The 21,383-nt window shown below is 53.9% G+C and overlaps 9 protein-coding genes across 9 annotated transcripts; 5 read left to right on the top strand and 4 right to left on the bottom strand.

The window, feature by feature from the left end:
• Positions 1-3: 3 nt before the first annotated feature.
• DACRYDRAFT_86026 (orotidine-5'-phosphate decarboxylase) lies at positions 4-1,459 on the bottom strand (the record flags this gene model as incomplete). The annotated part of the gene is made up of 4 exons (XM_040776757.1): positions 4-23; positions 576-1,058; positions 1,115-1,226; positions 1,271-1,459. 4 exons carry the CDS (start codon positions 1,457-1,459, stop codon positions 4-6), a joined length of 804 nt encoding a protein of 267 aa, XP_040633133.1.
• Positions 1,460-4,078: 2,619 nt separating this feature from the next.
• Positions 4,079-6,225, bottom strand: DACRYDRAFT_19488 (xylitol dehydrogenase). Its single transcript, XM_040771531.1, has 7 exons — positions 6,116-6,225; positions 6,023-6,061; positions 5,955-5,971; positions 5,875-5,902; positions 5,762-5,824; positions 5,484-5,710; positions 4,079-5,434 (listed from the first exon to the last, which is right to left on the bottom strand). The coding sequence occupies exons 1-7, from the start codon at positions 6,195-6,197 to the stop codon at positions 4,772-4,774; spliced, it is 1,119 nt and encodes a 372-aa protein (XP_040633132.1). The 5' UTR covers positions 6,198-6,225; the 3' UTR covers positions 4,079-4,771.
• A 1,028-nt stretch (positions 6,226-7,253) lies between these two features.
• On the top strand, positions 7,254-8,185 carry DACRYDRAFT_44525 (uncharacterized protein; the record flags this gene model as incomplete). The annotated part of the gene is made up of 2 exons (XM_040774586.1): positions 7,254-7,857; positions 7,905-8,185. Coding segments are annotated over 2 exons (885 nt in total), but the record flags the coding sequence as incomplete, so codon positions are not given.
• A 985-nt stretch (positions 8,186-9,170) lies between these two features.
• On the top strand, positions 9,171-10,247 carry DACRYDRAFT_92327 (5-formyltetrahydrofolate cyclo-ligase). The gene is made up of 6 exons (XM_040777060.1): positions 9,171-9,302; positions 9,377-9,508; positions 9,553-9,762; positions 9,810-9,854; positions 9,900-10,010; positions 10,056-10,247. The coding sequence occupies exons 1-6, from the start codon at positions 9,179-9,181 to the stop codon at positions 10,202-10,204; spliced, it is 771 nt and encodes a 256-aa protein (XP_040633131.1). The 5' UTR covers positions 9,171-9,178; the 3' UTR covers positions 10,205-10,247.
• Positions 10,248-10,845: 598 nt separating this feature from the next.
• Positions 10,846-12,372, top strand: DACRYDRAFT_86022 (glycoside hydrolase; the record flags this gene model as incomplete). Its single annotated transcript, XM_040776756.1, has 4 exons — positions 10,846-11,032; positions 11,087-11,396; positions 11,445-11,543; positions 11,592-12,372. 4 exons carry the CDS (start codon positions 10,846-10,848, stop codon positions 12,370-12,372), a joined length of 1,377 nt encoding a protein of 458 aa, XP_040633130.1.
• Positions 12,373-12,554: 182 nt separating this feature from the next.
• DACRYDRAFT_73600 (uncharacterized protein) lies at positions 12,555-13,741 on the bottom strand (the record flags this gene model as incomplete). Its single annotated transcript, XM_040776014.1, has 1 exon — positions 12,555-13,741. The coding sequence occupies one exon, from the start codon at positions 13,739-13,741 to the stop codon at positions 12,632-12,634; it is 1,110 nt and encodes a 369-aa protein (XP_040633129.1). The 3' UTR covers positions 12,555-12,631.
• A 1,368-nt stretch (positions 13,742-15,109) lies between these two features.
• Positions 15,110-17,717, top strand: DACRYDRAFT_45156 (P-loop containing nucleoside triphosphate hydrolase protein; the record flags this gene model as incomplete). Its single annotated transcript, XM_040774628.1, has 6 exons — positions 15,110-15,279; positions 15,338-15,565; positions 15,616-16,093; positions 16,147-17,125; positions 17,312-17,461; positions 17,518-17,717. 6 exons carry the CDS (start codon positions 15,110-15,112, stop codon positions 17,715-17,717), a joined length of 2,205 nt encoding a protein of 734 aa, XP_040633128.1.
• Positions 17,718-17,844: 127 nt separating this feature from the next.
• On the top strand, positions 17,845-19,382 carry DACRYDRAFT_112976 (developmentally regulated GTP binding protein 1). The gene is made up of 7 exons (XM_040769541.1): positions 17,845-17,964; positions 18,013-18,019; positions 18,072-18,250; positions 18,301-18,360; positions 18,413-18,476; positions 18,527-19,178; positions 19,228-19,382. Exons 1-7 carry the CDS (start codon positions 17,923-17,925, stop codon positions 19,328-19,330), a joined length of 1,107 nt encoding a protein of 368 aa, XP_040633127.1. The 5' UTR covers positions 17,845-17,922; the 3' UTR covers positions 19,331-19,382.
• On the bottom strand, positions 19,354-21,355 carry DACRYDRAFT_92323 (glycosyltransferase family 57 protein; the record flags this gene model as incomplete). The annotated part of the gene is made up of 8 exons (XM_040777059.1): positions 19,354-19,606; positions 19,654-20,110; positions 20,161-20,413; positions 20,466-20,537; positions 20,588-20,741; positions 20,797-20,990; positions 21,040-21,118; positions 21,168-21,355. The coding sequence occupies 8 exons, from the start codon at positions 21,353-21,355 to the stop codon at positions 19,354-19,356; spliced, it is 1,650 nt and encodes a 549-aa protein (XP_040633126.1).
• Positions 21,356-21,383: the final 28 nt, after the last annotated feature.

Below are 21,383 nucleotides of genomic sequence, written 5' to 3'. Positions count from 1 at the left end.
ACTTTACAGAAGCCTCGAAGTGCCTAGCAGCAGGTTTATGTACGTTCCCCACACGTGCGATGCGAGCGGCTGCAGGGTCTGAGGTGCGTAAGCCAGAGCGCAGTCGATGCGTGCGTGGGTCGCGGCGGTGTACCTGCGCTTACTCCGGTGTTTCCTGTTTGAGGGTTGGAGGGTAGGTGGCGGATAGCGGAAGAGGGCTGTTAGATCGACAAGAATAGGCGCATATACCTGGCTCGGACGGTGAGGGAGATAGGAAAGACGATGAGGAGAGAAGGAAGGACGATGAGGAAGGAAGAGTGACGACGGAGATAAGTGTCCGTTGAGTGACGTGAATGAGGGATGTCAGCGATGGAAATTCTGGGGAAATCAGCCACTTTTAGGGAAATGCGATGGAATATTACCGTACATAGAAGGGAAATGCGCTGGAAATGGAATGGAAATATTCTTAACAATACATTTCCATTGATTTCATTAATATTAATTATCACATTTGTTTATCATCAACAATAAAATGTATATAAACTACACCTCGACATCCTCTCCCTTCCTGCCATCACCGTCACTCTCCTCTTTACCACCACCAACCCTCGCAAGATACGCCTCCCATCCTTCTTTCCTATACCTTTCCGCCTCCTTGCCTGCTTCTCCTCTCTTCCCATACACACCCCGCCCAACGATAATCACATCCGCACCCCGGCGCACCACCTCCCTAGGCGTATTGTACTGCTGGCCCATGCTATCTCCCCCACTGCCCAGCTGCACACCAGGAGTGAGGATCAGCCAGTCCTCGTCTCCCAACCGGCGCTGCGCAATAAACCCGACGACAAAGTCCCTGTGCTCTCGGGCCATTGCGAGTGCAGCATCGGTATATGCACCTTGGGCGAGCGTACCGGCGCTGCTCATCTCCGCTAGGAGTAGGAGGCCCCTGCCCAGGGGAAGACCAACCGATGCGAGGCCGGTGATTATCCCTGACCCGGGCACAACGTGGGCATTGGTGAGCTGTGCCCAGGAGGCGATCTTATGCACTCCTTTGGAGTACTGCAGTACTACCGTGTTCCCTACACCAAGTCGGTGAGCTGTGCATAAGCGACGAGGGAGGTGAAAGAAGACACACCGATATCAGCAAACTTGCGGTCTTCAAATATCAGAAAATCGTGTTTCTCACTCAGCACTCGAAGGCGGTCAATAACGCTCTGATCAAAGTCTTCCACAATGTCCATATGCGTCTACCCAATCAGCACCATTTTACGTACAGCTGGTAGGGAGGCACCTTGATCAGACACACGCTGGGGCCGACGGCGTCTACTACCTCGAGCAGCTCTGCGCTCGTGGAAAGGTCGACTGATACACAGAGGTTGGACCGTTTGCGGAGTATGCATTCTAGTAGAGCGCGAGCGGCGGGGTTGGTGTGGTTGGAGAGCCGGACGTCGTACGTCTGCGTTTGCACTTGCGGCGACATCGTTGGCAGAACGTTTGTTTATTGTTCACTGTCGACGTTCGTGTTGAAGAAATAAATAAAATTCAAACATTTGGCCACATCAGGGTTCTCTCACCAAGACTTCATCAACTAGAAAACTGTAGCTCGACGGCTGCTCAATCACCTACTACTAGTCAACAAGGAAACTCATAATGGACGGATCCCAAGTCCGACCCAGAGAGGAAGAACTAGAAGAACCAGCGGCGAAACGTCCTCGCATAGCTGAGCTCGTCGACCATGACAGGGAGCAGCTAACATTGACGTCGGCGTCGGCGTCAAGCTCAGAGCCCGTTCTCGCAGCTCAAGCACCTTCAGAGCCGGCATTCTCAAGTGCTGAACAACCCCCTACCGCCGCTCCTCCAGAGCCCAACCCAACGCAGCAGTACTCGACCACTTCCTTGCATCCGCCTTCCCTTTCCCTCCTACTCCCTCCCCGCCCTCCGTCAGTCCCCAAACCAGCACAAGAACCCGAAGTTGGGATCAACCAATACCTGTCCTTCACAGGCAAGGTAGAGGGTATCGTCAAGCAACGGTAAGTTCCGAGCTTCTTCCACTGTTGGGTGCTGATTGATCGCTCTTGTTGTTTGGGTGGTTGATTTGCTAGGTTCACGGACTTTTTGGTATTTGAGGTGGACTTGAATGGGGAAGTGGTACATGTTAAGGATATCGGTCCCCCGCAAGTGGTCAAGAAGTCCAAACCCGAAATATCCTCCAAGCCCGAAGATAAATCTCCCAAACCCGAAATCCCCGACTCCGAAGCAGACACCTCAGCGCCCACCGCCTCCCTCCCCAGCCCGTCCAAGCCCGCCAAAGCCCAGAAAACGACATACGACTGGACGCCCGATACGGGCGAAAGGCTCAAGCCTTGGTTTGGAGCGGAGGCGATGGAGGCGCTCGAGAGACTCTGGAGGGAGGGGAAGGAGGTGCCTTTGGTGAGTGATATGGGGTGGGAGGGGAGGAGGGTGAAAGGGGAGGCTGGGGATGAGGGCAGAAAGGACGGGGCCGAGGGAGGGAAGGACGGGTTCGAGGGAGGGAAGGAAGGAAATACAGAACAAGTTAGTGGCCAGGACGGGAAAGAGGCCGGGGAAGCGCCTCCAGGAGAGGCCCCGGTTCAAGAGGTCAAAGAGCCTGAGCCACAGGCAGACAAAGGCAGACGTGACAGGAACGGTCGTGGAGGCAGAGGAGGGCGAGATCGGGGTCGTGGACGTGGAGGCGCGCGCGGTGGGCGTGCAGATACCCGTCAAGTCTTATCCGACGTACGTCCTCTCCTCCTACCCGCGCTCAGAACTCATGCTCCCCAGCCGATATCGTCCAAAGAAGGCCGTACAGAGCTGCACAAGGCTGTGAGGGAACTGTTTGGCGGGCAGCTCGAGACGGAGACTGTTGAGAGTCAGGGGAACAGGATAAGGGTCAAGTGGTGTCATAATCCCCGTGGAGGGGGCCAGAGGGGGAGAGGCGGTGACCGAGGTGGGGGAAAAGGTGAGCTTTTAGCTTGATGTGTGCTCATTCGTGAGGTTGAATAATAGCAGGCGACAGGAATGAGAGAGACGCGCTGGGACAGTATATCCATTTCACGCTGCAGAAGACGAACCGCGATTCCCACGACGCGTTACAGTACCTCGCTCGAATGCTCCACTGTAGCCCTAAAGACCTCATGATCGCAGGGACGAAGGACAAGCGGGGGGTGACGTGCCAACGCGTCTGTCTGAAACGGTTCAACCGGACGCTGGTGGATGTCTGGCGAGGAGTGAACGCTGTAGGACGCCGGAGGACCGAGAAGGATGCGCTGACCGCGAGGGGGGAGAGAGGAGTCAGGATCTCAGATTTGGCGTATTCGAAGACCCATCTGGACCTGGGCATGTTAAGAGGGAACGAGTTTGTTATCACTCTCCGGTGAGTCGCGTCCACTTGCTTGGAAGCTCGCTAAACGAGTACAGGAACGTCAAAGTCGATATCCTAGACACGATAGAGCAAGCGATGGTCTCCCTTAGAGACAAGGGATTCATCAACTACTATGGGATGCAGCGATTCGGCACCGCAGCAATCCCGACGCACGCCACGGGGCTGGCGCTGCTCCACTCAGACTGGAAACGCGCGTGCGAGCTTTTGCTTATGCCTCGCCCTGGGGAAGATCCGGAGGTCGAGCGTGCGCGAAAGGCTTGGGCGGAGAGACACGATGCTGCCCAAGCGCTGGTCTTCATGCCACGTAGGGTGGTGGCCGAGACTTGCGTACTAGAGTATTACCGGGATCATGGGTCTTCGAACCATCTTGATGCGTTGATGAAGGTGTGTTCTTCCTACACGTGAAACGGGAGATGCTGACGAGAAGCAGATCCCGCGAAACTTGAGACTGATGTATATTCATGCCTACCAATCCTATGTTTGGAACGCGATGGTGTCCGAGCGGATAAAACGGTATGGGAGCGAGTCGCCAATTGTTGGCGATCTGGTGTTTGACGTTCCTCGACGTTCTCAGACGACTGAGGATGGTGGTGAGCACATCGTTCCCTATGAAACCAATCGCTCACCTGCGCCTAGTCGACCTCGACCTTGCTGAGGAGCAACCGGAGACAAAGACGGGCCGGCCCGGTCGTCCGAAAGTCAAGGAGCTCACCGAAGACGATCTCTCACACTACTCCATCTTCGACGTCATCCTGCCCCTTCCCGGGCACAGCGTACAGATGCCCGGAGGCGAGTTCGGCGAGCTGTACAAGCGGTTCCTCGAAGCAGACGGGCTGACGATGGCGAGTTTCTCCAAGCCGCAAAAGGAGTTCTCCCTCGCTGGGTCGTATCGCAAGATCCTCCATCAGGTGAAGAACCTCTCGTGGAAGACGATGCATTATACAGACCCGAGCTTGCCCCTTGCCCAGACGGACGAGGACAAGATCCTTGGATTTGACGTGCCTGTTGTGGACCCCAATGGCAAATTCTTGGCCCTCCAGGTCCAGTTCACCCTTGGCCCGGCCGCGTATGCTACTATGGCCTTGCGAGAGATCACAAAGACGGAGACGAGCTCCCAATTCCAGAGCGCGTTGACACAGGCTTCGGAGGATCAAGCGTATAAAGGTGTAGGAGAGGCAACAGAAGAAACGACCGTAGAACTGGCGGCTGATGATCTAGACATAGATGCGGAAGTGAACGACGCCGAAGACCCGAGCGCAATGCAAGTGGACGGTGTGGAGTAATCAAACACAATTGTATTATCACATGCAATCAAAATCGCCTAGTGCGGAATTTATTAAATCAGCCATCAACCAGCTCAGAATTTTCTTTACTTTATTGTCTACAAGTCCTTTACTGCGGTCCATTGATGATGGCCTTGATCACTGGCTTGCCGTCCTTCCCCAGGCCCTTCTTAGTCGCTGCGAACGCCTCGACGGCGTCCTCGAATTGATAGGTGTGGGTGATGAGGGGCTTGAGATCGATCTTGCCCTGAGCGACGAAAGAGATCGCCAGTGGGTAATCCCCATACCCATAACGGAAGGAACCACGGAACTGGAGCTCCTTCACGAGAACCATGGTGATAGGGATCTGGGCGTTCTCGGTGCCCATGCCGATCTGGGTGAAGACTCCGCCGACCTTGGCGAGGAAGATACCGGTCTGGATGCAGACCTCTGCGCCGGTAGCCTCGAGCACCGTGTCGACGGCATTGAGCCCACGTTCCTCTAGTCCGAAGGCGGCCCGGATCTCGTTAGCGTTTCGGCGAGAATAGTCCATGCGCGACTCTCCGTCCTTGGGCTTGGACGGCAGCCAGATGTCCGTCGCTGCGTACGACTTGGCGAACTGCAGGCGCGCCTCGTTGATATCGATGGCGATGACTCGGCGGGCACCAAGGGCGCGGGCGACGGCCATACAGAGAAGTCCGACCGGGCCGGCACCAAAGACGGCGACGACCTGATTGGCCCGGATCTGGGAGATGTTGGAGGCGGAGTGGATGGCAACGGAGAGTGGCTCCATCTGTTCCCCTCGTCAGAAGTTACTCCTCAATAGGAATTCCGGAACTCACCATGGCACCGTCCTCCAGGTCCAGGTTGTCAGGCAGGGGATAGGCAAGATCTTCCGGCACCTTATAATAGCGCCCAAGGGTGCCATCGTAAGGCGGGGTAGCAGCGAAGATGATGTCGGGGCAGAGCTCGTAGCGGCCGCTCTTGCAGGCGTTGCACTTGCGGCAGGTCTGACCGGGCTCTACCGCGACTTTTTGGCCGACCTTGAGGTGCTTGACACCCTTGCCGACTAGGAAGTTGTCAGCTTGACGACTTCTGTACGTATGGCTAAGGAACGCACCCTGGAAGACAATACCGGCCGACTCATGGCCGAGAACCATCGGGGCATTGACAATGAAATCACCTAGACGTTGGTTAGGAACATTACATTGCCCTATGGGCGACGACACTCACCAATGCGACCATGGTGCAAATAGTGAACCTACAGCAAGTGTGAGCGCAGCATTCACCAAGCATGGGAACAGGACACGAACGTCAGAACCGCATATACCTAAGCTTTACGTCAATATATGCGTTGCTGGCACAATTAAGGTGCGCTCACCTGTCTTCTTCACCTGGATGAGAACCTCGTCGTCCGCAACTGTTGGCGCTGGTCAGAAGCGTTCAGAGCTGGCGAAGGGGTCATGGGACGTACGTTCAGGGACGGGTCTCTCTTCGTAGACGACGTCCTCGATGCCTCGCAAGACGAAGGACTTGTTCGAACCGTAAGTGACCATGATGAAGGATGGAGTGAAAGGGGAGAAATTATCTTTAGCGCTGTGTATGCCGACCCCTCCTCCTCCTCCTCCATCCTTTTAAACTGTGAGATTTCAGCCATCACGGCACCGGCCTGGCCGCGTGGGCCATCTGCGGGTTCACGGGGCATTGCTCCGGCTTACCCCATTGGGGGACGTCCGTGACGGCGGAGGCGACGATGAGCAAGCCTGTTCATCCGTTTCTGTCTGTTGCGACCGTTCTAGAATGGGCGAAATATTCGAGTAGACGCATGAAAGTACCGTATGGAGCAAGAAGTTGACCGCAGAGTTGTAGCTAATCTGCGTGGTCAGTTTCCAACTTCCATCATGGTTGCACTCTAATGCTGTGATTATACGCCTGAATGACATCCCGAAAGAGTCTAATGCCCGCTTCGGTCGTCCTTTTCTCCTCGGTCGTCGTTTGCTTCTCTTTCATGCTTTACTTTCATCTCAAGCTCCTCCCCGCTCAGGCGTATCCCTTTTGCTTATGACCTCGGATCATGACTGTCGACTCTTATCTGGTCTATGGGGAACGGTTATCCCCGCTTGGGCGACATCCAGCGTGTCTCGCGTGCACCCCGCATGGTTGCCGCACCTTGCTGCTCGACATTCCTTTTCCCTCTATCCGTCTATTAAAGAAGCGTCTGTCTCTTTGACCGCGTCTTGTCGCGTCTGTTTCGCTTCACCCTTCCGACACGCCGTCACCATGCATCCAGGCTCATTGACTCGGGGTGAGTGCTCAATCACCTACTACCGCCGCAGAAGGGCGGATAAATGCCTGTTCATCATCCAAGTCAACCTCATAGGACACGGATACCTTTGAGACCAGGTCAACGTCAGACATCTCCTGTGAAACAAATTGCATCGTACCACCTACAAAAGACCATCGAATCAGGAGGTGCATCTCTCACAACAACCAAGTGCACCAGCATCATCCGACTTCGACTGTACATCGCATTCACCGACTCCCCTCCTCGACACCGACCTCCGACTTCCTCGCCTCACTCCTCCGACATGGCGCACTATCGCTACTCCTCGATGAACATCCACTTCCCAAAGCTGACCAAGGAGCAAAAGGTAGCTCGTGCCGAGTCTCTTCTTGGTCACTTCATCGGCAATGGTAGTATATATCTGCACAAGGTGATCGGCTACGGCTCCTTCGGCGTCGTCATCCACGCATATGGACCACGCAATGAGCGCACAGGCCGCTTCAAAGAGTACGCCGTCAAGTGCATGTGCAAGCTGATGTCTATCAAGGAGCATATACTCGCCGCAGACGAGATCCGGTATCATAAGGAAATATCCGGCCATCCGAATATCCTTCCCTATATCGAGATCTTGCAAGACGACCTCTGGTTCTATCTCGTCCTCGAGTACTGTCCAGGCGGCGACTTATTCAAGGAGATCGTGTGCAAGCGTACGTACTACGGTGACGACGCTCTCACCAAAAAGGTATTTGTGCAGATCTTGAACGCAGTCGAATATTGCCACTCCAAGTCTGTATACCATCGCGATCTCAAACCGGAGAACTGTCTAGTCAAGGACAATGGCAGGACGGTGCTGTTGATGGACTTCGGGCTAGCCACGAACAAGAAGCGGTGCCACGAATGGGGTTGTGGAAGTCGCTTCTACATGGCTCCCGGTGCGTCGCCTCCTGCATTTCCATATCAGTCGTTGATCAGCCTCCAGAGGTATATGGAGTCAACCGAGAGCCATACTGCGCCGCCGCTGCCGACGTCTGGGCGCTTGGCGTCATCCTCGTCAATCTCGTCACCGGCCGCAACCCTTGGCACAAAGCGGTGGAAGGAGACAGCGTATACGACAACTTCTGCCGCGACCCGAACGCGCTCCAGAACATCCTTCCCATCTCTCCGGAGCTCAACCATCTTCTGCGCCGCATCTTCGTCGAGCCGAAGCTGCGACCGTCTATCCCCGAGATACGCAAAGACGTCCTCAAGATCGACCGTTTCCTCCGCGTCGACTCTCCCGCTCTTGAGATCTGGCAGGAAGCGCTCGACCGCGATCGCCATGCTTTGGTGAAGGAAAAGAAGAAGAAACCAGTGGCGATCGTCAAAAACCAGAAGATCGAATTGCATGCTGAGCCTCTACTACCTCCGCTTGAAAAGGAATACGCCAATCCCCCAGCGCCGAACCCCGCCAAGTCTCCATCAGACAAGAAGGCAGCCAGGCGCAACGACAACGATACCCTGGACACTCCTGTCTTCGATTGGCGACGAGAGGTAGCCGCCCTGTACGAGGACCTTGAAAACCCCGCACAATACGAGGACGCAGCGCCTTCCTGGAGCAGCGGGTCATCTCGTCGCCGCTCCCGCGCGCTCCTTCGACAAGCACGTGCAGCACGCGACTCTGCCTCTACCAACTCCCAACCATTCCCCGTCACACCCCAGATGCAAACTGGATTTGCCCAACCTGCTGTAGCCGGGGACTTGTCGCCCTCACAGTTCCGCCGCCGTTCTATCCGCCGCCGGCTGTTTACGCGCAGCTCAGACCTCGACATGGACGAGTTCCCCTTGGAAACCTCCCCCATCAAGATCGTCGTCGATAATATTATCCACGACGAGCCCGAATTGAGCCAGCCCCTGACTTTCGGACAAAAGGTAAAGCAAATGATGCATCGGTCTGCGCGTGTCTTGAATTCACGAGGAGGTGGACACTCGGGTCTGCTGGAGCCAATAGATTAAAAGGATTTGCAGGTGAGTACTCGTGTAGCGTAGCGCATGTATCCATTATCACGTTGTAATGTAATGTAACTGCATTCTGCCTATTACATTTCCCAGGCGACCGCAAAAGTCGCATGGTGCGACCACGAGGGGATTTCCTCGATAAAGGACCAGTGGAAGTACGCATCGATCCGGTTCACCAGAGCTGTCTTACCTACCCTAATAAACCCTCCATCCGAGGACAAGCGCCCATGCAATCATCTTGCTTCCGACCTCCACCTCATGAGTGCAGAAGACTGCTCAGACGGGCCAATGTGGACACAAACCATGGCTCTCAAAAAGCTTGTACGATCACAAGTGAAGGAGGTGCTCGAGAAGCTCTCTACGACACTTGTGGAGAACGAGTGTGAGCAACGCTAGCCTTTGCTGATGGGAAAGTTAGCCCTAACGCGGCGCCGCGGCGCCTGCTTGATTGTACAGCGAAGCTCATCACGCAGCATGTTCTGCGCTCCTCGGCATACAAGAATAGCAGGGGGATCGCATGCTATCTGACGATGGAGAAGCAGGCCGAAGTCAATACGCATGCTATCGTGGTGGATGCTTTGAAATCAGGTATCTTGTGAGCCTAAGATCTTGCCTTGGCTGAAACGATCTAGGGAAGAGGGTCTACGTTCCTCGGATCAACTTTGATCGCCTTGCGCGTAAGAACAGCAGGGCTGCTAACAGGCTCCCTGGAGCGGGGAAATACCAGTGGATGAGCATGCTCAGATTGTATTCGCTCCATGACCTGAACGGCCTGAGTAAAAACACATGGGGGATTCCTGAGCCCACCGTTGACGGGCCAGAAGGCATCAAGCGCGAAGACTGTTGGTGGGCTTTTTCCTGCTGTATTCGGGTGCTGACGTGAGTTTAGTGGCGAGCATGTACACGGAGAATGTGGATCTTGTCCTGATGCCTGGTATGGGATTGCCGAACTACGTAAGTCGAACTCATGGTGGAGCAGGTGTTGCTTTCGATCGGAACCTTTCCCGACTTGGACACGGCAAAGGCTTCTACGACAAGTGGCTCTCACACTACGCATCAACGCATAGCAAGGGATCAAGACCGATTCTGAGTAAGTAGGTAGTGCTGTGGATGGACTATTCTAACCCTGAGAAAGTGGGCCTTGCACTGGCGGAGCAGATTGTGCCTCGGATCCCCATTGAACCGCACGACTGGCCATTGGATATGATTGTTACACCTAATGGTATCATGACTCCTGAAGGACAACCACTAGATCAGGTGCAGGATGGTGCCTCTGAGCAGTAGAAGACATGTATATTACACATATTACACGCGAGAGGCGGATTCGAGGGCTGGCATCCAAATTGCCTTGACTGATCACGTGATGTACGAGGAGACGCGTCGAACCCTTTGAGAGTCTCAGTCGAAGTGCTTGTTTTACTACCACGAGCTTGTCACGTCTGGATTGGGCTTCTGACAATCTTATTTGAATGGCTCATACCTTCTCTACCTGTGGAGCTATGCTGACCTCTCTATGTGAAACGGTCTATCCAATTCTGGAAGTAAAAATGAATGGTGCATGATCCGATCAGTCAATGTGACCTAGATCAATCTGCCGTCGGACGTGTCAACTCGTCGAATGCGGAGTTTGCCTTAACCAGCCTCTCGGCCCCCCATTAGCACAGGCACGCCGTGTGTCTGTCTGAGTGACGCAACGGCCATGTCCAATCTGATCCGGATGGGTGCTTCTATGGCCTCAAAGAAGAGCTGCGACCCGCGTCGTCTTGGCCTCTGTCTGTCACCTTGCCATCACCCTCACGAGTGTACGGCTGTTCACCTCCCACTTCATCTTTCGAGTTGATCTCGCTCTGATCACTCCGGTTGACCCGGCTTACACTGGCTGTAATCACCATCCATCCCCCACATTCATTCCTAACATTAACATAATGGTCGCGCTGCGCGCCTCACTGTTTCTTTTGCCCCTTGTAGCGACTCTGGCCGGGGCTGCACCTGTGAAACAACACAAAGTCCAAGGAAGATCGCAATGCTCTGCGAATGCATCTCATTCGCACGCGACCTCGGTGGCCGTCACCTCGCCTACCTCAACCTCCAGTCGCACAAGCCTGAGCTCCAGTAGCAGCACACAAATATCCAGATCTTCATCCACCCACTCTAGCAATACCAAAGGCCACGCTGCTACTACGTCCAAGACTACCTCCTCGTCATCTGCATCACCTACATCCTCATCCGCTGCGCCATCATCTAACACCGTCATCGCGGCCTATTACTCGGACTGGGCATCCAACATCATCTCCCCAGAACAAGTCGACTTTGATCGGTTCAACTGGATGGACTTCGCCTTTGCTATTCCCGACGAGAACTTCAACTTGCAGTTTACGGAGGACGATTCGGAGCAATTGCTCCAGCGGCTGGTGAAAGCGGCGCACGCGAAGGGAAAGGGCGTGAAGCTGAGTATTGGTGGCTGGACTGGCAGCGCGTGAGTTCTCAGTTTCTTGCTTTCATCCTGGAACTCACATAAATGCAGTCATTTTTCCGCCGCTGTATCGAGCGACGCTAATCGGCATACGTTCGTGCAGAACATCGCTAACCTCTATCATCAGTACAATCTGAATGGTATCGACATGTAAGATATGGTCCGCATATGGTTGTTCAAAAGCTCATAAATGCATAGCGATTGGGAATATCCTGGCATTGCTGCTGCTTCTCCAAGCAATGGCGCCTCACCGCAGGATACTGCGAATCTGCTGGAGTTCTTCAAGCTGCTCCGGAATACTTTACCGTCAGGTGCCGTCCTCAGTGCTGCTGTCCAAGACTGGCCATGGCAAGACGCAGACGGGAATCCATCGAACGACATGTCGCCTTTCGCGCAGCAACTCGACTGGATCACGCTCATGAACTACGATGTCTCCGGCTCGTCCAGTACGCCCGGGTCAAATGCACCTCTCTCCGACCAATGCGGCAACTCCATCTATCCGCAAGCGAACGCCATGGCTGCTGTAGCAGCATGGACGAACGCCAAGTTCCCCGCGAACAAGATCGTGCTCGGCGTACCCTCGTACGGTTATGTCTCCCAATCATCTGTCGACCACCTGTACGACAAGCGCGCATACATGCGTCGAGCTTTGCAAGTCACGTCCGACGCTGGGAGTACTTCTGACGGTCAGATCATCTTCCGGGAGCTGATCAGCCAAGGCGCACTCACACAGCAAGGCAACGAATGGGTCGGCGACAACGGCTTCGTCAAGAACTGGGATGACTGTTCCGCCACACCATGGCTCAAATCGACTGCTGCCGATCAGGTCGTCACTTACGACGATCCAGACTCGCTCTTTGTCAAAGCACAATACGCCAGCCAGGCCAACCTCAGAGGTGTGAACATGTTCGACGTCAGTGGGGACACGGCAAGCTGGGTGCTGGTCGATGCTCTTCGCAGCGGGCTTAATCTGTCATAATAGTGTGCATATGGTTTGGTGGAGAGAATGGTAATGGACTGTCTAATGGACGCTTCGTGTACACACAGAATCACATTGATCACGGCTTAGTACAACGTTACAACATAGTATTTCACAAGTACAAATCATAATCATTCCTCATGCCAGACTTCATTTGTCCGAGCTTGACTAACGCCCTGCCCATAAATCACCTCAAACCCTGCTAACGACTCTTTCCAAATACCGCGCTCACCCGATGCCCATCGTTCAACTAAACATGTCACGCTGGATGCTCATCAGTCTCATGTTCTCTTGTAGCAGAAGACGGTCCCACCATCCCAGGTGGCATGTCATTCCCCTCATTCTCCATCCCAGAAGGCGGGAACTCGTCGTTATCCGGCTCACCTCCGAATCCAGGCGGCATCCTACCCGCTCCTCCTCCGAAAGGGTTTCCTCCTAGCCGACCTCCAGGCCCGGGGAAACGAGGATTAGGCCCGGGGCCGATGGGGTCGAACCTCGCTCCGGGGGGGACGGCGCCCTCCGGCAACCAACCATCGCCACCCCATCGCCGGCCTGGACCGGGAAGCTCCCCAATTCCGCCTACACCGCGATCCCCGAAGATGGGATGACTGGGGCCGACGAACATCCCCCCACTGTTCGGGTCGAACAGGCGTCCTGGGGCAAAGGGGTTGCTAGGCGGCAGTCCGGGGGGGTTGAGGTCGTCCGCGCCTATTGAGAGGGGGTTACGTGGACCGGCATAGGGCTCACGCGGGGGATGCGTGAAGGGTGGTCCGGGACCTGGAGCGGGAGGTTGACGGGGTCGGGAAGGTCCACCTTGCGGAGGAGGTTGCTGTTCCGAGGACGTCTCCAGCCCTTCTTTCTCCAGCCCTGGGGCGAGCTTGGCGACTAGTCCTACTTTGACAAGGCTCGCGAAGTCTGCTACGCGGTTGGAGGAGATGAACCCGTGCACCAGGGGGTCGGCACCGTCTTTCTTCTCCCAGGGCCAGAAGGAAGCAGAAGTGTAGTCAGCGATGGTGAGCTCGACACTTGCTGTCGCGGGGGACTCGAGCGAGCGCCCGTGGATAAGGGCCTTGTCCCCTAGTCGGACGACTTTGAAGAGGTACGTAAGAGATGAGCGTGGGTGTTTGTATAGCAAAGTATGGGATTCTGGAGAGTGGGTCGCCCAGTCTGAAAGAAGGACGTTGGACTCGGGAGGAGGGGAAAGCGGGGCATCGCTGTGCGATTGGAGGCGGAAGGACAGCCCGGAGAGAATGGTATGCAGCAGTGCTGTCACTGCTGAGAGGGGGTTGGAGATCTTGGGCTCGTCGGCGGGGAGGAGAGTGATGAGCGTGCTCATCAGCGCTGACGGGTCGAGTTGGTTGGCTGCCATTGTCGTCGTCTTTTCTGTCGTCGTCGTCGTCTTCGACAGCGAAGGTGAAGTGGACGAGGAGTCACTAGGCTGAACGCGTAATTACCAAATACGGATTAACCTCGGTGATAATCTGTTCCCGTAGTTCGGAGGCATATTCCCTTCTTTCTTATCCCATTCAGTTTATCGCAGTCACTCAGATTCAACTTGGTCGACAGCATTTACCTTGCCTGCCTGCTTTCTCTTTATCACTCCTTAACTGTAAGGATCAAGGGATTAGCAAAGCATACGAGAATATGCCACGGCATACTCGTTCACCGTCACCCGACGCACCATCCAAGCGCCGTAAGCAACATTCATACTCACGAGCTGACAGCCCCGAGCCGACGAGGCGCCATCAGGCACGGGACGCCAGGGACACACGCGACGGTCGAGACGGTCGAGACGGTCGAGACCGAGACTCGTATCGTGATCGCGACCGAGAAAAGGATAGGGAGAGAGAAAGAGATAGGGACTATCGTGACAGAGATCGTGAGCGAGAACGCGACAGGGACAGAGAGAGGGACAGATATGACGACCGCGACCGACGACACGACCGAGATGGGTATCGTGACCGAGATCGGGAACGGGATCGCGAGCGGGATAGGGAACGCGATCGTGGTACGTCTCGTCGCGAAAATGGCCGTTCTCCACAACGTGACCGCTATGCATCGCCGTCGACTCCGATAACACCCACTGGTGTCGCCACACCTGCCACGGCAGAAGATGACGAGAAGCGTCGAAAACGAGAGAAACTCGAGGCGTGGAAGCGCCAACAGCAACTGAAGAAAGAGCATGAGGCTGCAGGTGCAAAAGAACGCGCGGTCGCTGCTGCTAAAGCTGCTGCCAGCGGATCCGCGAACGGTGAGTCTTCATGCTGTATATATGCATTTCGAACGATGCTTAAACACTTGATCCTTCTCAGGAGCTCTTTCTACTGCTAAACCCGGAGCCGCGCTGCTCGGTAAGGCCCTTGGCGGCCTGGGCATGAAAGTTGATATGAAGAAAGCCGGTGCTGCAAAGACCTCAGCTTCAAAGAAGACGGTAGCCGCATTGGGGGATGAAGAAGGTCCAACGCGCCAGCTCATAGCTTTAGGAGATATGCCGGAAATTGACATGCGTGTTGATGCCGGAGATGAGGAAGAGGTTGGCGACCTGGATGGGGATGAGGGTGCCCCGCCTTCTGGAGAAGCACGCGAGCGGCCGACTCCAGATGAAGCTGCCGCTGCTTTAGCAGAAGACAAGATGGACGTTGACTCGACCTCAGCCACCGCGGTTGCTACCACGAACGGCGACACCGCGAATGGGAACGAGATGGAAGAGGATGAGGAAGACCCCTTAGAGGCTTTCATGAGCGGCGTCAAGGAAGAGGTGAAGAAGGTCAATGCCGAAGACCGTAAGAGGTTTGGTCTTAGAGTGGAAGATGAACAAAATGAGGATGAGGAAGAGGAGGAAGAAGGTGCTGGAGCGGTCGAGGATGAACTCGACGCGACAGATCTCAAGCCCGAGGATATCCTTGCGTACGTCCAACTTTTTACAATTGCATTTGGATCAGCATGTTGATCTTTACATGTGTAGACTGGCAGCGAAGAAGGCCAAGAAGAAGGATGTCGGTGTTGTTGATCACGCCAAGATCGCATATGAGTCATTCCGCAAAGAATTCTACCATGAACCGCCTGAGATCGCTGACATGGACGAAGAAGGAGTCGGCCTGCTGCGGCTTTCCCTGGATGGGATCAAGATTCGCGGTCAGGACTGCCCAAAGCCGATCACAAGGTGGGCTCACTGTGGTTTACCTTCTGTATGGTACGCACTTCTATATTCCACCAACGAGGAGGTGCTGATGACTCATTCAGTCTGGATGTCATCAAACGTTTGGGCTACACGGCCCCGACGGCCATTCAGGCACAAGCCATCCCCGCTATTATGTCCGGTCGTGACGTGATCGGTGTTGCCAAGACTGGTTCAGGCAAGACAATCGCCTTCCTTCTTCCTCTCTTCCGTCACATCAAGGACCAGCGTCCAATCGAGATTATGGAAGGACCAATGGCGATCATCATGACACCCACACGAGAGCTCGCTGTCCAGATTCACAGGGAATGCAAGCCCTTCCTGAAAGTGATGAACCTTCGCGCTGTATGCGCATACGGCGGAAGCCCGATCAAGGACCAGATTGCAGAGATGAAGAAGGGCGCGGAGATCATCGTGTGCACACCGGGGCGCATGATTGACCTGTTGACGGCGAACTCGGGGAGGGTGACCAACCTGAAGAGAGTCACGTATTTGGTGCTGGACGAGGCAGACCGGATGTTCGACATGGGGTTTGAGCCTCAGGTGAATAGACCTTTATATCATTGGTACACAGCATATTGAAGACGTTGGCGTAGGTCATGAAAATCGTGAACAATATTCGGCCTGATCGCCAAACAGTTCTTTTCTCTGCGACGTTTCCCAAGCAGATGGACTCACTTGCCAGAAAGATCCTCCATCGGCCATTAGAGATCACCGTCGGTGGCCGCTCAGTTGTTGCACCCGAGATCGAGCAAATCGTTGAAGTCCGGCCAGAGGATACCAAATTCAACCGTTTGCTCGAGATTCTTGGCCAGACCTACAACGAGGATCCAGAGTGCCGGACGCTGATCTTCGTTGATCGACAGGAAGCGGCAGACAACCTACTGAGGGAGCTGATGCGCAAGGGATATCTCGTTATGTCCCTCCACGGTGGAAAAGATCAGGTAGACCGCGACTCCACCATCGCGGACTTCAAATCCGGTGTTGTACCTGTTGTTGTCGCGACCTCCGTCGCTGCTCGTGGGTTGGACGTCAAGCAACTCAAACTCGTAATCAACTACGACGCGCCGAACCACATGGAGGACTATGTTCACCGTGCCGGCCGTACAGGCCGTGCGGGGAATAAGGGCACATGCGTCACCTTCATCACTCCAGAACAAGAACGGTACTCGGTCGACATCTACCGTGCCCTCGAGGCGAGTAAAGCCAAGATTCCCGAAGAGCTGTCTTCGATGGCAAACGGATTCCTCGAGAAGGTCCGTACTGGGAAAGCTCATGTTGCAGGCTCTGGCTTTGGCGGTAAGGGTCTTGATAAGCTGGACAAGGATCGTGATACGAAGATGAAAGCTGAGCGGAACGCGTACGGTGAGGGTGAAGAGCCTAAGCCGGCCACCTCATTCGAGGAAGAAGAAGGTGTAAAGCCTGCCGGTAGTTCCGCCGCTGCACCTGCGGCCAAAGCAACCAAGGATGCAGATCTTACTTTCGGCGATTTCAAGGTGGAAATCAAGCGCGGGCCCGCACCGGATACCTCCCATGGGCTGCTTACAACGTCTTCCGCTCAGGCGAAATTGGCCCGTATCCAGGAGGAAGAACAGAAGGCTCAGGGCGCACTTCGCATGGCGGACAAATATGCCAAAGCCAATCCTTCAGACGAGGCGCTACAGGCTGCTTTCAGGAATGCTCAGGGTGCTGCTGCTCGTCTTGCCGCCCAGGTTCGCGCCATGAAGTTGACGATGGCGGCCGCGGGTGCTGGGTTCGAAGACTTGGGCAAGTCCAAGAATCCGGACGCAACCGATTTCCATGCGATCATCCCGATCAACGATTACCCACAAAAGGCTCGCTGGAAGGTCACAAACAAGGAGACCATGAGCCAGCTGATCGATATGACTGGCGCTTCTGTAACCAACAAAGGTAAGCACCTACATTTCCTCTGGCTATCGGAACAGATACTAATGATGATTTGTCAGGTGTCTATTACGATCCAGGCAAAGAACCTCCTTTGGAAGGCCCGCCAAAGCTTCACTTGCTAATCGAGTCGAACGAGGAGTACAGGGTCGAGGCTGCTGTTCGGGAGATCAAGCGTCTCCTTGTGGAGGCCTCGACGGCGGCTATCCAGGCCGAGTCGAGAGGACCAGGAGCCCCGGTGGGAAGATACAGCGTAGTGTAGAACGAGTGGTTTACTTGATTTGCATTCGCATCTCCTGTGTAGTTTTAGGCAATGTCAATAAAGTATCATGCCATGACCTTGAAATTTATAGACCGAATGTGTGGACCCTGTATCGCAACTTTGGTCCGGTATATCACCTAGACAGTCCTACTCTTCCTTCTTCTCTGGCTGGCTGCGTGTGAGATATACAGAAAGATAGTACAAGATGACGACCGTGCAGAAAATCAAGGAGATAGAAGATGAGATGGTGAGTCCTGTTGCCAAAGTACTTTCTGCAAGACACTGACTGGTGCAGGCAAGAAGTCGGTACATCAGCATCAACCGTCTATGCAACCCGACTGACCTGTCAAACAGCGCAGAAGAACAAGGCCACTTCATACCATTTAGGCCTCCTCAAAGCCAAGCTCGCTAAGCTTCGACGTGAGCTAATCGACCCCAAGACTGGAGGTGGAGGAGGCGGAGGGCTCGGGTTCGACGTCGCAAGGACTGGTATTGCCAGTGTTGGATTCGTTGGCTTCCCATCTGTGGGAAAGGTGAGCTTTCTACGCCCATCAAAGTGTTCAGTGAACTGATGGTGGAATAGTCGACATTGATGACCAAGTTGACGGGCACTTTTTCTGAAGTTGCAGAGTATGCGTTCACGGTTCGCCAAACTCTGTTAGATCCCCATCCACATGACTGAAAAGCACTTGTAGACTTTGACAACAGTACCGGGTACCTTGAAGGTACATGGTGCACCGATACAAATATTAGATCTGCGTGCGTGGAATTGGAGGAGTTCTATAGCACCTTGCTGATAGCGTCTGCAGCTGGTATTATTGAAGGAGCGGCTGATGGTCGAGGTCGAGGAAAGCAAGTCATCGCCGTAGCGCGAACATGCAACCTCATATTCATTGTGCTCGACGTGCTGAAGCCACTGGGTGACAAGAAGATTATCGAGGGCGAATTGGAAGGATTTGGGATTCGGCTCAACAAGAAACCGCCAAATATTACTGTGAGGAAGAAGGACAAGGGCGGGATCGCTATCAGCAATACTGTTCCCCTGACGAACCTGGATCAAGATGAAATCAAGGCCATTTTGGCAGAGTATAAGATGTCCAATTGCGATATTGTCGTCCGAGAGCCTAACGCAACGCCGGAAGACCTCATTGATGTCATCGAAGGCAACCGAGTGTATATACCGGCAATCTACGTACTCAACAAGATCGACGCAATATCTATTGAAGAGTTGAACCTGCTTTACAAAATCCCGAATTCCGTGCCTGTCTCTTCACGGGAATGGATGAACGTTGACGAGCTCCTTGACGTCATGTGGGACAAGCTTGACCTGGTGCGCGTGTATACGAAGCCTCGAGGTTTAGCACCGGATTACAGTGAACCTGTCGTCCTCCGACGGGGAAAATCATCAGTAGAAGACTTTTGCAACGCCATTCATAAGGAAATCGCTAAGCAACTGAAGTAGTAAGCCGCTGCATTTATGTGGCGGGCACTGCATTTAACATTGTCACAGTGCGTTGGTTTGGGGAGCTAGTGCCAAGCATGCGAGAGGACAAAAGGTCGGGCTGGAACATATTTTGGAAGACGAGGATGTCGTTTGTATCTATAAGAAATAGATTCCTCATTCATGTATCCATTATTATGATTTGATGTACAACCATGATAAACATAGGAAAGCCCACGTAATGCCTACAGCGCAGTAGACACTCGTTAACAACAGAGGAAGGAACTCCATTTGTGATAACGAGTTCTTGGATAGAGGGGAGTCGTTCGGGGACTTCCATGCCAGAAGAGCGTTCAAAGCTGTCACCACGATCTGAAGAATGACGAAACCGTAGATGTACATCCCCTCCAACCGGTGAACAATCTCTCCTATCCATGATGGAGTTGGCCTATCAAATGATTAACGATGTCGTCAAATCAAAGGGGATATGGTTACCTCGGTACCCGCCTTGCCAGACCCGGCAATGTCACCGCGAACCAGACTGCCGTATATCCAACCTTAATGAACCACTCGGCAGGAGTGAACAGAAGCGGAAACAGACCAACGATGCCGGCCATACTAACGATCACAAAGGTCCGGTAATGTGCATAATCCTCGGCCACCAGTAAGCTCAGCGGTACGAGGATTAGCAGTACGGCTTTCTCGTGTACGTGCCAGCCGAACATGAATGAGCAGTACCCGCATAGGGTGAGAGCATGGACGAAGGACTTGTAGTCGGGCTTGCGCCAGAGCTTAACCAGGAAGAGTAGTTGGAAAAGAATGGTTATGATGAAGGTATGCTTCGGCTCGACGTTAGGCAGGATAGCAAAATGGGTGTCTCCAACGAGTCCTCGTGAGGTTGACTCGACTCCAGACGTATCGATCGCTGTGTTTGCACCTCTGATCTTTGCCCCTATCAGAAGTCTCAGTTCGTCAAGATTACCAGACGGAGAAAAGACGGACACAAAAGCAGCACTCGATCACCAGCAGTCACTAATGCCCAGGCATTTGCTGCCCAGTATGCGTGATTCAAGCCTCTTGTAAATGGAAACAAGCGGGACAAGAGCTGAGGGATTTGGGACATAGCGAGAAACGGGCCAAGAGAAACAGTGAAGATGCCGGCGACAGACGCTCCTAATTTGACGAAGTTCTGTAACAAGAATCCTCCGTTGGGCGAGAAGCAGTACGCGCGCAGCAAGAATACGAAGTATGCAGGCTACAGTCAACTGAGATTTGTATATGAAACAAGGGTCACTGGGATGACGTACAGCAATATACATGTAGATGTGCTTGAAGTTGAGCAGCACGGTAAACAGAATTCCACTTGTGAGCAATTGGCCCTGTACCTGGGTAAGAATATGTGGCATCGATAGTTGACGAATATACTCGCATTCTTGGAGGCAATAATCGACCACAGAAAGATCCCAAACATAAACCCATTATACTGGAAATGGATGTGATCCACGATGATGAATCCCGGATGAAGGAAGAGGGAAGCGCTGATGATACGTTGGAGACTGGGATCATTTGACGTCCTCACAAATCTGGCCAATGTATCAGGATCGTTATCAAAAATGGGGGCACGGCACGCCTACATGCCTGAGAAGTGCAGCGCCCAGGACAAGCTCTGTGAGAATGACTGTTGAGCGCTGGTAAGCGATGCAGGACCAGGCAGCATAGTTCAAGTTGGATAGCGTCGTGATTGCCGGGTCAATGAAATATGCAGGCCATGATAGTAGGTATTCAAAGTATGCAAAGAAAGGCGGGTAATCGAGCGTCCATTCCGACGTCGTCTGCAGGGCGTTAGCTCGGCTGACCTTCAGGGTAACACAGCTGACGCACATCGTAGTACCACTTGGAGATTGGTAGGCTGTGGGTGATGGCCAGCCAGTTTCTGTGCACCTCAAAGTCGGTAGAATGACTGATCCAAGTCAGCTCAGTAATACATGTTACGAACAGTCAGAACCCACTATGCGGGAAACAGCAACACTTTCATTACTGTGCTCAGCACCAGCACGTCCCGCTCTTCCGAGGTGAACCAAGGCACCCTTCGACGCGCGTCATTCGATACAATCTCCACCGACTTGGACAAAGTAGATGGGTTCACTGGTGCCACGGATGGCCGTCGCCGACTAAGTGATGATGTGGGAGAAGCCATCGTATAGACACAACGAACACGTCGTCCT

The sequence above is a fragment of the Dacryopinax primogenitus genome, assembly GCF_000292625.1.
Source record: "Dacryopinax primogenitus strain DJM-731 SS1 chromosome Unknown DACRYscaffold_1, whole genome shotgun sequence".
Classification (NCBI taxonomy): Eukaryota; Fungi; Basidiomycota; class Dacrymycetes; order Dacrymycetales; family Dacrymycetaceae; genus Dacryopinax; species Dacryopinax primogenitus.
Note: the sequence above shows the minus strand (reverse complement) of the source record. Positions and strands in the feature narration are given on the sequence as shown.